Source organism: Octodon degus, unplaced genomic scaffold, assembly GCF_000260255.1.
Source record: "Octodon degus isolate 3935 unplaced genomic scaffold, OctDeg1.0 scaffold00023, whole genome shotgun sequence".
Lineage (NCBI taxonomy): Eukaryota > Metazoa > Chordata > Mammalia > Rodentia > Octodontidae > Octodon > Octodon degus.
Genome location: NW_004524599.1, coordinates 5981603 through 5996723, shown reverse-complemented (window position 1 = coordinate 5996723; position 15121 = coordinate 5981603). Strand labels below are relative to the sequence as shown.

Genomic DNA, 15121 nt, shown 5'->3' with positions numbered 1-15121 from the left:
AATTCACGTCTATGTTTCTGTAAATGCACATAGTTTTCCAAAGTGATTTTCTAGTTTTTATTTGATCAACATTATCTGGATGCTTCAATTCTTCCATATCCTCAGCAATCATCCAAATTCAATGATTTTTAAACATTAACCCACGAGGTTACAATTTCCATTTCCTATGAACCCTTCATGTGCCTATTACACACTTAGATGGTGGCTTTGGGTGAAGTGCCTGATTAAGTCTATTCATTGTTGTTTAAGGACTTATTGTATATTCTAGATCTAAGTCTCCAGGTTTCCTTTTCACTCCTATAATAATGTGTCTTTTTTAAAAGAGAGAGAGAGAGAGAGAGAGAGAGAGAGAGAGAGAGAGAGAGACAGTACTTGCAGTTTCTTTTTGCCAAGCTGTAGCATGTGTGCGTATAAAGATATTTATAGAATCCTGCTAATATTCTTTTATGGCTAGAGGATCCATAGCGATAATCCCTAGGTGATTGCTGGCACCGGTAGGCTGTAGCTTCTCTTTTTATCCTTATTAGTCTTGCTACAGGCTAAACAAGTTTTATGGAGTTGAGGAATGAGTTTTTGTTTTATCCAATTTTTGTTTTCCTATTTTCATTTTTATTTATTTATGCTTTGAGTTTTATTGATTCTTGCACCTGTTTGCTTTAAATTTTTTGGTCTTCTTCTAAATTCCTAAGGCAGAAGTTTAGATTATTGATTTGAGACCTTTTCTTTTCTTGAAGTAGATATTTGATGCTGTCAACCTTCTTAATAGTACTATTGTAAGTGTGTCCCATATATTTTGATTTATCACATTTTATGGTGTCTTGTGATAAACAGTTATTATTTTTAACGGCACCATCAATTCTTTCTACTGTGATAATAGAAAGAATCACCATCACTTTCTTCAGTGATATTTTAAAATCTTTGCAAGACTGAATGTGGTGGTGTGACCCTGTAATCCCAGCTCTTAGGTGGCTGTAAATAGGCGGATCACTACAAGTCAGATCTGGTAGTGAGACCTGAACACCCTGTACACTCTTCCCTAAAATACAAACAAAATAAAATAAAAATCTTTCCTAAGGCAATACAAACATTTTCCTGTGGAAAAATATTCTTCTAGAAATGCTATTGCTTGCATTTCATGTGTAAATCCACAATCCCCTTTGTATGTGGCGTGAAGTAGGGCTAAACTTTATTTTCTTCTACCCCAAGGGACCAAGAACTATTTTGAAAACTCATACACTTTCCCTACTATACTGTGGTCAGACTTTCATTGTAGTCTAGTGACTGTTCTTGAGATTATTTTCAGAATTTTCCACTCTCTTCCATGGGCCCATTTATCTTACATGCATGCTGTAATACTGGCATTCTTTGCCAGTATTATAATTAAAATATTGTCTACTGCACATCCTATAAGTTCCCTCTTCTTTGTCAAGTTGTGCTGTCTAGTCTTCTCCCTTTGTGTTTTTATATGCAGTGTCAAATCAGCTTGTCAACTGAAAGGTAAAAAGCTGACACATGACTGGAATTCCATTGACATTATAGATCAATTTGAAGAGGTTGATGCCTTAACAATATTGCATCTTTCCATTTGTGTAGTTATTGTAAAGAGAAAAAATTAAAATAACAATAAAACAGAGTTTCAAAACATGTTAGTAGGGGTTATAATACTTAATGCATTGAGTATTGTTGCCATAGTAGTTACTCAAAGTATAAGATACAGACACGATATCGCATCCAAACAATCTTAGCACAAACTTTTCTTTTCAGTGAACTAAGAGAAATAAGCTGTATAACTGTCTTAACTTTCTGTACAAATATGTAGTTTTCTTTTTTCCCTTTCTTCCTTTCCTCCTCCCCATCACACTTTCTCTTTTCTTTTGAACAGTTTCTTCCCAATTCACAATATCTATTGTACCTTTCAGATTTTATGTACTCATTGAATTTCTCACACTAGGGAGATAATACGATGTTTACACATATGGGTCTGACATTTCATTTATGAGTGTGTTCTCAAATTGTATCCATTTACCTATAAAAGTCTCCTGTTTATTGTATTTTTCAAATGACAGCTTCAATCCATGACGCACCTGTTTCAGTCCTTGTGTATATACCTCATTTCCCAATTACTTAAACCTTCTTTACTTCTTTCAACATTTTTTGGGAGTTTTTCACATAGAGTTCTTGCTTGTCTTTTTAAAATTTACTTTTGAAATAGTAAATATAGTAAATAATATTTTAAACTTTGTTTTTTTATGGGCCAGTGAAGTAGCTCAGTGGACTAGGCGTTTGCTTAGGCAAGCACAGAGGCCAGGGTTCGATCCCTGACATCATATGCCACCTGGCTCTGACCCCCAGGAACACTGAGCAGGTGATGGAGTCAGGGCATGGTGGCTCATACCTGTAATTCCAGCACTAGGTTGGAAACAGAAGAATCACTATGAAAACAGAAGAATCACTATGAGTCTGAGCTGTGTAAGGAGACCCTGCACAAAAAAAGAAACTAAGATTGATATGAAAATAATTTCCATGGTGAAAAGAAAAAAAATTAGATAAAATTTTCAAAAATTTTGTCAGTATAAGGCTGATGAGATAGCTCAGCAGACTAAGCACCTCCTTAGGAAAGTGCAAGGACTGGGGTTCAATCCCCAGAAGCACATGTAGCACCGGCCCCGCCCCTGGGCTCACTGAACCATCCACTGAGACTGGCGGTGCACACCTGTAATCCAAGTGCTGGGGAGGCTGACACAGGAGGATCACTATGAGTCCAAGCTGTGTAGTAAGACCCTGTACCAAATACATTTCTTTTAAAAAAATTCAATATATAGAAACAAAATTGATGTTTTATACTAACATTACATCTGGTGAGACTGAATTATTAAAGATTCTGGATATACACAATCTTAATAACAATTTTATTATTGCTTTCCTGTCATTCTTTATTTCTTAATTTTCTTTTACTTGCCTTCTTGCTCTTTCCAGGAACTCTAGTACAATACTAGGTAGAGTAGTGACAGCAGACACAGTTGGGAGACTTGAAAATCTCAGTGCTTGGGTCTCATCCCTGAAATTCTGACTCTGTAGGCTTAGATTGGGAACCTAAAAAATCCACATTTTACACATATTCCAAGTAACTCTGATGTAATGATATCCTGGAAATGCACATTAAGCAATATTTTAGGGGATACGATTTACTCACCAGCAGATTTTCTTAATAAGTTTGGAATAGTGCACCCTTATTTTTACTCCTTTTGTCACCTCTAATCTCTTCCACACAGTCCTAGATAGGTAAAAACATTTTCTTTTAGTACCAGGAATTGAACTCAGGACTTTATGCTTGCCAGGGAGGTGCTGTGCTGCTGAGCTATCTCCCTGGCCCTAAAATACGCTCTGAGTCCCACATTGTGATACTTCGCTTGTATGGGTTCTAGCTCTGGAAATATGTATATAGAGCCTGAAGTTTTAAATTTTAACTGGCTTTGCAAAAGAAAAAAAAAGTGTCTTCCTATACAAGCAGTCATATTTTAGAAAGAAGCAAAGTTTTTCCAAACACTGTATTTGTAAATCACTGAGGTCGATGTTGACCTTAATCCTTTCAAACACAAGCAATCGTATGGGTTTTATCGTATGATGGAATAAGTATGTAGAAAATAAGTATTTTGGAGGATTAAAAGTCTCATAAAATAGACTTAGATAATATGAAATACTTAATAGAAGTACAAATTTCATGCATCTAGTGATCAATCAAAAGAAAAATTGTGTGTTTTTAGATTAAGAGATACAAGGCTCCATAGACATGCTACAGAAAGGAGTAGACATATAAGAATAGCTACAGATGACTATAGAGTTGGGACTAGGTGGGGCCTTTAAGATTATGTCCTCTGACCCTGCATTTTTTATAGGTGTGAGTTCATCCGAGAAGAGTGGCTTGTTCAGTGGTGACGGCCAAGTGATACTAGGACAACACCCACCACCCCTGACTCCCACTCCCATGTTCTTTACCTGATGTCATCAAGCATTTCATAATATGAGGTCATGAACATAAAAGAAATATCCACAAGACTGTGGAAATGTTGTGATAAATCCACAAACTAGAGACCTTCACATAGAATAAGAGTGGGGTATGGGAAAACATTTTGTGAAAAGATTGGTAGAAAGAGTGATAGACAGATGTAAGAAAGAGGGCAAAGTGAAAAGAGAATCAAAAATTAATAGTAAGACAAAATGAACTAGCGAAATCAGCAGTAGAGATAGCAATCAGGAATGAAATATAATAAAAGAATTCAAGAGCATAAGAAATGATGAAGTATTTTATGTCCACTTTTGTTAAAAGTAGATCTTTCTAGAATTACTTCAGTAATGTAATGGTTCATGATGAAATAGTATAAAAGTATATTTAAACCTCTGAAGAGGGATAAAGCTAAAGTGGTGAAAATAGTGAGTTGCTGGGTGTGTCCATCACATTCTCATCACTGAGACATAATACCTGTTGCAACTTAGGATATCAGGGTCTCAGCATGTAAAGGTTTCAGTCCATAGTTAGCTGACTCCAAGGCTAGGTGGAAGGCAGAAGGGACTAACAGAAGACAGAGCTCTTGACCTGGCAGACAGGATGTAGAGAGGGACCAAGAGAGAAGGGATCCAGAGATGCCATCGCAGGCCACACCCCCAGTGCCCCAGTGAAAGGGCTTCACCTCCCAATATCATGTTAGTTTTGAACTCATCATGCCTCCGTAGTCTGATCATTCCCCAAAGTTCCACTTATGACTTCATGGGCTTTTGGAGGGACATCTAGATATAAATCATAATATTAATCCTCTACAGTGTTAAATGAATAAGAAGACTGATTCAAAGATACATGTTTCTATATCAAAACCATTGATGTATAAAATCAGAAAAACACTAGGAAAGGTAAGGCTAACTACACCTGCAAATGATTGTAGCAAACCTGGCTAATGAATCAAAATACAAAGAAATGGAAATTCCAAACATTCTGAACAAATCACAGTGCATTATTTCAATGGAGCTACAGTTTATACAATTGTTTGAGTTTATTTCCATACCTTTTGTACTCTATTAAGAACCTAAACCTAGACATTACAGTTTTACTGTTGGTTTATAACCTGATTAGCATGTAAAAATATTCACTTTCATAGTTCATTTGATAAGCCAAAGGTCCATCTTGTTGTCTCTTGGAATAGAAGGACCTATTTTTAATCTATGTTTAACAGAAAATAAACATGATAGAGTGGTAAGGCTGATGTTATAGAAAAGTGAATTTAAAATGTGGCCAGTACATCAGACATATGCACTTACAAGGTCAATACAGCCAATACACAATCCTAGGGTTCCACATACACAAAATGAATAGAAATAGCATTTTAAAAAGTACATCTGCATCAAATATGTACAAATGTTTTGTTGTTCTCATCAGTCCCTAAACAATACAACATACCAATTATTTCTGCATCACATTATAAGAGTTACATATATCTAATGATGAGTTAATGTGTGTAAGAAGATGTGTATAAATTCTATGTGAATATTATTATACTATTTTACATAAGGGATTTGAAAACTTGAGGATTTTAGTATCTATGATGGTTGGAGAGATGCCCTGAAGCCAATCCCCTGTGGCTATTGACTGCTTGCTAAGAGCATGGGACCTGAAATCAGGCAGACACGGACTTGGTTCCCAATTTAGCTACTCACTAGTTATTTAGCCTTGCTTCTCTCTCTCTACTCTCCATGCACCTCCTCCTGCATCCCTCATTTTCTTACTCAAAAATATCACCGGAGCACTTGCTGTGTGCTGAGTTGATGTCCTGGATACATTCTTCAGGAGCACATGAAAAGTTAACAACACACTCTTATCATGCATCCACATGAGCACAGGTGCAGATGCTGAAACAAGCCACACTTGGACTGATTCCCAGTAGACTAAGGCAGATAACAGAGGGCGATGAGATTTAAGCACCAATTGAAGTCAGAGGGCCAAGAGCCCTGAACGTCAAGACAGTTTCAGATTAGAACTAAAAATTGGACCTCAAGTGGCTAGGGAGGCAGTCCAGGATTGGGAGGCAAAAACAAGGGACAGCTTTCAAGAGAGATAGCTTGCTAATTACTTCAGAGAAACCAAGAAAGGGGTGAATCTCACTGTTAGAAAGACAATGACATTTTGAAATGGGTTTTTTTTTCTTTTTGCATTTATGTATTTGGTAGAGGGTCTCACTGCACAACTCGGATTCCGAGTGATTCTCCTGTTTTCAGCCTCCCCAGTGCTGGGATTACAGGCATGCCTCACCACATCCAGACTCAGTTGCTGGCTCAGCATGCCCCGGTGGCAGGCCCAGTGCAGCATGCAGGACCAGAGAACAAACCCTGGTCCCTGCGTTTTCCAAGCAGGCGCTTAGTCCGCTGAGCTATCTTACCAGCCCTTAAAACAGTCTTCCTGGAAAGATAAGAATAGAAACCAGTGCTGGGTGGAAAGAAGGGAATGGAGAGTAAAAATTAGAAGCAGGGGCTCCTACAGTCCCATGGGAAGGTTGAATAGAATGCAGGGAAGTAAGTGTGGTAGACAGCGAGGAAACTGTAAGGTCAAAGGCAGACAGGACTTCTGCTCATATGTGAATGCAGAAGGCCAGTGAGGCTTCTAGGATGAGGAATAGGACAGGAAAGAGAATCAACAGCTGAGGCAGGAAGGCAGCTCGCAGAGTCCACGTGGCCCTCCTTCCTTTAACTCTGAAGGGCACAACCCCCTCGCCGAGACTTCCTTTGCACCAGAGGCAACCAAGGTGTAAGGTTATCTCTTCTCCAGGGGAGCACTCATTAGATAGAGGAGTGCCCACATCAGGGCACAAAAGCGACCAAGTGGCAGAAGTTACAGAAAGACAAACATGAAAGAGCTGAGCCCATCAATAGGTCCAGAGGAAGCATCAGACCATTCCGACTCTCACCTAGCAACCCTTCTGCTGCTGCTGCTGTGTGGTGAGCCGTGATGCAGGGCAGCAGCGTGAGTGTTCAAAGGATGAAAAACCCCTTGATCTGCACCTCTCCTTCAGAAACAGTGACACGGGATGGCACAGACTGCAGGTCCGCTCCGAAGACTGTCATCTGTGCTGTACATGACCAAATAGAAAGTTAGAGGGTAAACTGAACGAGTGTTGACGTAGAGATAAATACATCCTAGAAGTTGGTAGTTGCATGGAGGGCAACCCACTTCTGTGTGACAATGCCAAGTTTACATGCAAAAAAAGATCATTTCTGGAAATCTTGCTGCCAAACCGCTTCCAAACTTGAGTATACTTTCTCTCCACTCCTCCACTTGAAGTTGTGGGGCAGATAAAGAGCTTCGGAGAGTCTCAGATCTGTCTCTATCTGAGTTTTTGGTTGGGAGAGATTAGGAAGAGCGCTTTCCTGGCCACAGCATCCTCCTGCAGGAGCAAGCTTGTAGGGTTTGCAGCTTGGAGTCTGCATCCCAAGTAGAACTACTGCACGCAGGGAGCACTGAGACTGCAGCTCTGCGCCTGCCAGCCCCAGACCTGTGAATGCCATGAATAAAGAGACCTTAGCATGCACTTGAAAAGCAGAATGAGCGCTCTGGAGGGGAGGACACAGTGCTGACTGGGCATCTTTGCTGTGCAGTCTTCCTTTTCGCATTAGGCTATCTGTGCCAACAGCTGAAGCCCGGCTGCGGGCAGGAGGCGGGGTGTCGTCCTGAGCACTGACCCCTTGGTGCTGTGCAGGGAGTGGGGTTAGGGGGAGCCCCAGGCACAAGCCAGGGATAGCCTGATCTTTGCTCCAGTCCACAAATCCTTAACGGGTTTTCTTTCTCTCCCTTCACCCCTTTCTCTCCTTTGCTCTCTCTTTCTTTCTCCCTCTTTTTTCCCTTTTCCCTCTTTTCCCCTCCCTCCCCGTCCCCTTTCCTTTCCTCTCCCATCCCCCTTCCCATGTGTGCGCCTCTTCCTTTCCCCTCCTCCCCTTTTCCGCCGGCCTCCCTCCCTCCCTCTGTCTGTCCTCTTGCTCGCAGCTCGCCGGGCGACCCTGCTCCTGCCTCCCACATTAATGGCGGCATCTTCGGAAGATGACATAGACCGGCGGCCCATCCGGAGAGTGCGCTCCAAGAGCGACACTCCGTACCTCGCAGAGGCCAGGATCTCCTTCAACCTGGGGGCAGGTAAGGACGCCCCTCGCGCCGGCTCTGCTCGCCTCCACGCTTCTTCCCTCCCGCGCTGCTCGGGCAGGCTCAGCCCCCGCCCCTGCGAGGTCCCCTCCCCAGATACCCTCCGTCCCTGACCACCGGCTGGGTTGCTGCCTCTCTTTGTGTGGAGGGCGTGCACGCGCGTGTGTGTGTGTGCGTGTGTGTGTGTGTGTGTGTGTGTGTGTGTGTGTGTACATGCGTTGAGGAGGTGGGGGAGGGTGACGCGTGGAGTCCTACACCCGTCCAGGAGTCACACTCGGGCTTTTCCTCTCCAGGAAAAAAAGAAAGTGTTATCTGTGCTAACAATGATCCTAGGAATCCCCCAGCGCCTGGTGTGCCTGCTGTGGGCGGAGGGTCTGGTGGGGGAGGCTGGCAGCTCGGCTACTACAGGGTGGAACTTGTTGGTGACATTCAGACTCTGGTGATTTGGATGGAGAATGCCGCCCAGCTGGCAGGCTGCAACGTTGGAGTGGAGAGAGGGGCGGGGCCGCCGCCGGGAAGGGAATCTTTGCTTGCTCTGAGCAGTTGGAGAGGAGGTGTGTGTGGTGATGCTCGACCTATAAAAGCCTAGTCTATAGGACCCAGGTCAGGCGACTCGTTGCTGTCATTAGAACTAGTGCTGAAAGTGGCCCAGAAAGAATTGAGTGAAAAGAGAGAGGAGGTAGAGGAAGGAGGGAAAAAGGAGAGAATAGAAAGAAAACTGGGATTGATGGAGGGAGAGGGAAGGAAGAAAGGAAGGAGGGGAAAAAGGAAGAAGGCTAAAAAAGGAAGGGAAGGCAAAGCAAGGAAAGATGGAAGAAAGGAAGGAAGGAAGGAAGGAAGGAAGGAAGGAAGGAAGGAAAGGTGGAAAGGATGGAGGAAAAGGAAGGGAAATTTCAGAGAGAAGGATAAAAAAGGAAAACTGAAGAGTCCCTCAGTTGAGTTAACGTCCAGTTACCAAATAAGAAATGCCAGAGTCTACTGTTCCCGCTGCCACTGCTGCTCCTAACTCCCTTCTGATGAAGCTACCCTAGACCAGGGAGGAAGTTGCTCACCACTAAACTGGTGCTGCCTATGCCTAGGACTACTAAGCCTCAAACCTAGCTCCTGTCCCTTCCTCTACAAAGTCTCTTATTATTCTAGAAACTCTAGTGCAATCCTAGGGCTTTTAGCTGCCTGCTTAGAAAATAAGTTTTTAAAAGAAAACTATACTTTTTTTCTTTAGGAAACTAAATCATTGAAAGTGAAACTGAGCCAAATAAAATGTGTGTGTGTGTGTGTGTGTGTGTGCACGCACATGGTTACACACACCTGTGTGCATACATGTATTGGAGTAAAGAAACCCTGAAAATGAAGAGCAGTTTATGTCCTGTTGAGGAGTTTGGACGAAAGAGATTATTGGGCAGGAAGGAAGAGGCACTGCTAAGTGAGCACATTTCCAAGGATGGAAGAATGGGAACTGAGTGTGCCAGAGTCCTCAGTTTGATGGGTGTGTGGTTTTCCTGTCTTGGTGATTTTTTTAAAATCATATGCATCCCATTACTTCTGAAATGCTTAACTTTGAGTTTGGGGCTGGAGAAAAGAGAACTTCCCTAGGGAAACTTTGAGCAGGTTTTGTGCATGTTGTAGCAGCCCCTGGTACTCATCTCAGATCTGAGAATTGAGAATGTCTTGCTTCTCTATTTCAGTTTAAGCAGATGGTCACAGGGTATCTTTTAAGGGATGAGAAGAACTTCTTTTGGGGCAAAGATCATTTTTCCAACTCAGTAATGTTAAGAATTACTCCGCTGGGCCCCTTGATAATAAACTCTACTATGTTTTTTCAGTTCTTTGCCTTTGTACAGAAGAAAAAGAGCTAAAGCAGCAGTCAGTAAGGTTTTTATTTTAACTTGCACTAGTACTTTTGTAACAACACAATAAAATAAGGAGCTAAATGAGAATTTCAAGTTTCAGCTACTATTCAATTACTTTGAACCACTTTGCCAACAGATTTAACCCAATAACGTGTAATGTTTTACTATGGTTAAATTGCTCTGGAGTCCAATGAAAACATGAATTCAGGCAGGACTTGTCACCCTCTCATCTGGAAATAAGCTGGACAAGTATTCAATGCTTTCTGTATGTCTCTTTGAAAAATCCCTAAATACAAAAGGACAAGACAGAAAAAGGTGTTCCTTGGTGGAGCAGGAAAGGTCTGTCTCCTGGAGCTCTTTCCTGTGGGTTGGGAGCTGTCCTCCCTCTGTAGTGCTGAAGTGAAGAGAAGCGAGTGGTGCTCAGGGCCTCTCTACTGGGATCTCTACATGTCCCAGGGAACATGCAGGCGATGTGGACAACAGCAACTCTTCTATCCCTGCCCACCTCTATTTGCCGCCTGTTTACTCTGCCTGGTGCCCACTGCTCCACCGCTCTAATCAGACATTCTTTTGCTCTAATTTTGCACCGGCTGCTTACTCCTGGGGCTTTGTCTGTTTTCCAGCTGGTTTCTGGTTGCTTTCCTATCAAAGTAAGATGCACTCCCAGATGTTCTTTTCCCCCGTGTTTAAAAGTAATTGTAACCTCTGATTTTAGAAAGCAAACAGCCTTGTTTATCTCCTTGAGCTGCAAGTTGTAATTAAACTATTAGTGCCATTATCAGCACTGTTGAACACAGAAGTCTGAAAACTCCCAATAAATTATGTAATCTGTGCATAGTAAGACTCTTGTTTGTCTCATAATAGCACTTTATAAGCAACATAGCAAGCAGGGATTCCTTTGCCCTTTCTTTCCATTCCTCTCATACCCCCAAACACTCATTTATTGTTTATTTTTTCCTGAGATATTCTTTATTGTTTTAAACTACTTATGTTAAACACTCCCCTTACCACACCCATTCATTATGTATAAATCCATACTTGGTACTTTAGAGACTTAAAATTTCTTCAGAGAAATACATATACATTTTACTTGGTTATCATAAAATATCTTGGCTACCAAATTTCTTCCATTGATCTGTATGTTCACTAAAGAAAGTAGACTGAGAAGTTTCAGTGTTAATTAAATACTAGGGGCCAGGGAGATGGCTCAGTGGAATAAGCGCTTCCCTGGCAAGCGCAAGGGCCTGAGTTCAATCCCTGGTTCCGCAAAATAAATAAATAAATAAATAAATAAATAAATAAATAAATAATTCTAAAACATTTCTTTAATTACACCTTGCCTATGACAGTACTTAATAATATCTTTTTGGAAAAGTGCCACAGGTTGAGTGAAGGATAGATGTTTTCACCAACACTCCCAAATCAGTCCAAAGATAGCACCAAAATGTTGGTCTTTCATCTCTATTTGAAGATGCTAATTTCCAGGTTCAATCTAAACTTAAAATTGAGAGCAAATTTTTTCTAATATTTTATTTGACTGAAAGAACCTCTTCTCTAGGCTTTAAACTTCTGTTCAATATCTAGAGGATGCAAATATTGATTGCTGAAGACAGTAGAAATGCTGAAGGAAATTAAGTAAATTTGCTGAAGGTAATCTGGAAATATTCAGCCTCTTTTGAAACATGGGAAGTGGGTTTATTTCCTGAGAAATTAAAATGTGTTAAAAAGACATTCTGTAATAGGAGAATATATCACACATTAGTAGCAAGTGTTTTCGATTATGTTCTCACTTAGTAATGAACATCATTGACATTTAGCTTGAAAGAACTCACCCTGCCTTTTGAAGTCAATCTCTCAGTACCTTGAAGTGAATGAGGTGAAGATTTGCAGCTCAAGTGGCAATTTTTTTTTCCTCTGATTCAATGTATTTTATTCATCTTTTTACTGACAATACATAGAAGAGTGTCTAGAATGTACAAGGTACTGAAACTGAAAAGTTATCTATAATGACACACTAAAGTAAATTAAAATGTTACAGCAAGGAAAAGAATTAAGCACATCTAAAATTTCTTAAAAGGGTATAAAAGAAGGGAGACTAATCATCATGATGATGTGGGAATATTTGAAGAACAGAAACAATATCAGGCATTACTGAGAATAATAAGTACATTTTTAATCATAAAGAAGTTTACACTTTATTGACATTTTGGAATGGCTTTATGTGGGATTTTCAAATGCATGAAACAGTCAACTCCAACATTATTATGCTACTTGTAGAGCGGAAATCTGTTTCGGTGCATGAGATCACCCAAGAATAGCTGCTTCAGACCTCTGTTGGTGTCTTCCACTATATCAGGCCCAGAAGTTAGAGGCAATAAGAATTGGCTTGCTCTGGGGCATAAAAATCAATTGGGCAGCAATATGAAGTTGAAAGCTGGGTCTCAGGAGATATATTTCCTCTTTTATTGAGAAGGAAAATCTTTTTTTAAAAAAATTTATGTATTTGGTACAGGGCCTCTCTCTGTAGCTCACACTCATAGCAATCCTATTTCAGCCTCCCCAGCTCAGAATTACAGGCAAGCACCGCTCTGTCCAGTTTGGGTGGCCTTCCTCTCTTTATCTCTTAGCCAAATTATGAAAGCCCGTGGTACTAAGAAGGGGCAGCTCTGAATATCATCTCTTCACTTAGTGTTGGAACTGTCCCTGGACAAATTGGGAAGATTTTCATGCTCAACTGAAATTGTTTCATCAACCCAAAGTGTGTTGATCCCTCTCCTTTACTATTTTACTGGAGAAATGTAGGGTATTCTTTGAAACACTTTGGTTACTGATTTCAAATTGAAAGCAGGATTCTAGGGTTTTAGCTCTTTAGGTGGTGTCCCAGACTTTCCTTTATGGCTTGCTTCTCTTTTATTCGATAGCTGGAATTCAAATGGCTGAAAACATTGCTGAGCTTCCTTCTTTTGAGCCAGAGTTAAAAGCAAGCTGACCTGATAACCTGTTGTGTTCTATTAAAGTGGAGTTAATACAGAGCTCCCCAGACAATATAAATAAATATAGGAAACTGAGTAATTAACAGTATGAATAAGTGGGCAAATGTCATGTCATAGTTTCCACAACTAACATATTTATGAAACAACTGGAGCAGAAGGTCTGTATTGGGTAATTAAATGGTTTTTTGCATCTATGATTTGAGCATTATTAATTTTTAAAATATCCAAGTATATTTACTATTATCTTATGACCAAACAAAGATTATTCTTCGGGTTGACTGCACGTGTCCATATAGCTTAATTCCATGGAGCCTGACAGAAGTATTTTATGAAAAAGTGAAGTAAGAAGCTAAAGTTTAGTTTAATGCATCTCTTTACTATGGTGATGGGCAAGTTATTTAACTTTTCTGAGCTTTTTCATTAACCTCCAATATGAGAAGTATAAATTTAAAATCTCTAAAGCCATATCCAATCTAAAAATAACTTGTGCTTTTAACTTTGGCTATATTGTTGAAAATGAACTATACCACTTATTTTATAGACAGCATAGTCTTACTTATGGTACATACAAGGTAAAGGAATTACAATGAGAATGAAAATAGTTGGTCACAACAAAATGATGTTGAATTTTAAAAGAATAAATGTATATTGTATAGATACACTTCTACATTTAAATTATTTTAATTTTGGATATTAAGGATTAATCTTCAGCAGGGTAATGCTCTAAAATATTTGCTACATTATTAAATAAGATATTGGCAAAATCATGGGAATAGAGAGTAAATAAGCAAAATACGAATCTACTTCCTAAATGACATTTCTACTTGATTAACATGTTCTCTTTTGGGCCAGGGAGATAGCTCAGCAGCCTAAGCTCCTGCCTGGCAAGCACCAGGTCCTGAGTTTGATCTCTGGTACCAAAAACAACCAAAAAAGTTCTCTTTTGTAATCAGAACTAAATGAATATGTTAGATCTATATTTTCCCTTTAATATAAAAGCATTATTAGTTTTTAAAATATCCAAGTATATTTACTATTACCCTTTAACTTTTTAGATTTTCAGGAGAGATAAACATGTACACAGCTAGGTAGAGGGTTCAGAATTGTTGTACTGTACTCCTGTGGAATTCTAAAAGGAGCCTGAAACAGACAGACACAACCACTTCCTGCATTATGGATAATATAGACTATAAGAGAAACTCGGTTTTTCTGTGTATTTTGCCACTTCTCCCACCCATTTTGGTAGGTAATAGTGCATATAATTTCTAGTCAGAGAACAATGTATGTTGACATTTTAAATACTTTAATTTATAAATCTCTTTTATAATGAAAGATAGTTAAATAAAAGGTAGAACCAATTTTATGGCCTTAATGTGTGGTGACGCATTCACTGACTTTCTCCACTGGTTTCCAAAGGTTAGTAGTAGTGATCTCGCCCTTGTAGTTGTTTAAGATTTAAGAATAAAAGTGCTGTGTAAAAGCTTGTATTTCCTATTGCCTTTTTTCTACAACACTTGTACACCCTGCACTAATGATTCAGCAGCAGAATTTCTGACTATAAGTACTCAAGGGAAGCTGGATACACAAGGCTTAGAACTGTTTTGAACTTCAATGTGCTCAGTTGCCACTTATAGATGCAGAAAACCCCCATATACTGGATTTCTCCCAACCAAACCAGAAGTCAATTTAATATTAAATCATAGCTTAATTCAAAATTCATAGAAAGAGCTTTATTACTTTCCAGTTTCTCCTTTATTCAGTCGGCACCCTTGATTTGAGGGGTGGGAAAATAAGGTGGTACCATTCAATTAATGAATATTAGTTGAACAGTTAACTATGCAGCAGATCATTTTAGATGCTTGGTATACATTAATGAAACAAAAAAATAGATCTGATCCTAAAAAAAAAGAAAACTTCTAAAAATGAATCATGGACAATAAAAAGTATGGAAATTGAGTATCCTTTATTCAAAATGTTTTTAGGATATATAGATAGATAGATAGATAGATAGATAGATAGATAGATAGATAGATAGATATAGATATATATATATGAGTTCTTATCAGCTTAAAATTCCTAATAAAAAATTCAAAAATATGATG

General features: G+C 39.6%; 1 protein-coding gene across 3 annotated transcripts in view; it reads left to right on the top strand.

Moving 5' to 3' along the window:
• The window catches only part of Phactr1 (phosphatase and actin regulator 1), a 575214-nt gene that overhangs the window by 17948 nt on the left and 542145 nt on the right, over positions 1-15121 (top strand). For all 3 annotated transcript variants that reach the window (XM_023712114.1, XM_023712112.1, XM_023712117.1), the window contains exon 3: positions 8024-8170. In XM_023712114.1, coding sequence (XP_023567882.1) covers positions 8024-8170 — 147 coding nt within the window. The remainder of the gene's footprint in view (positions 1-8023; positions 8171-15121) is intronic.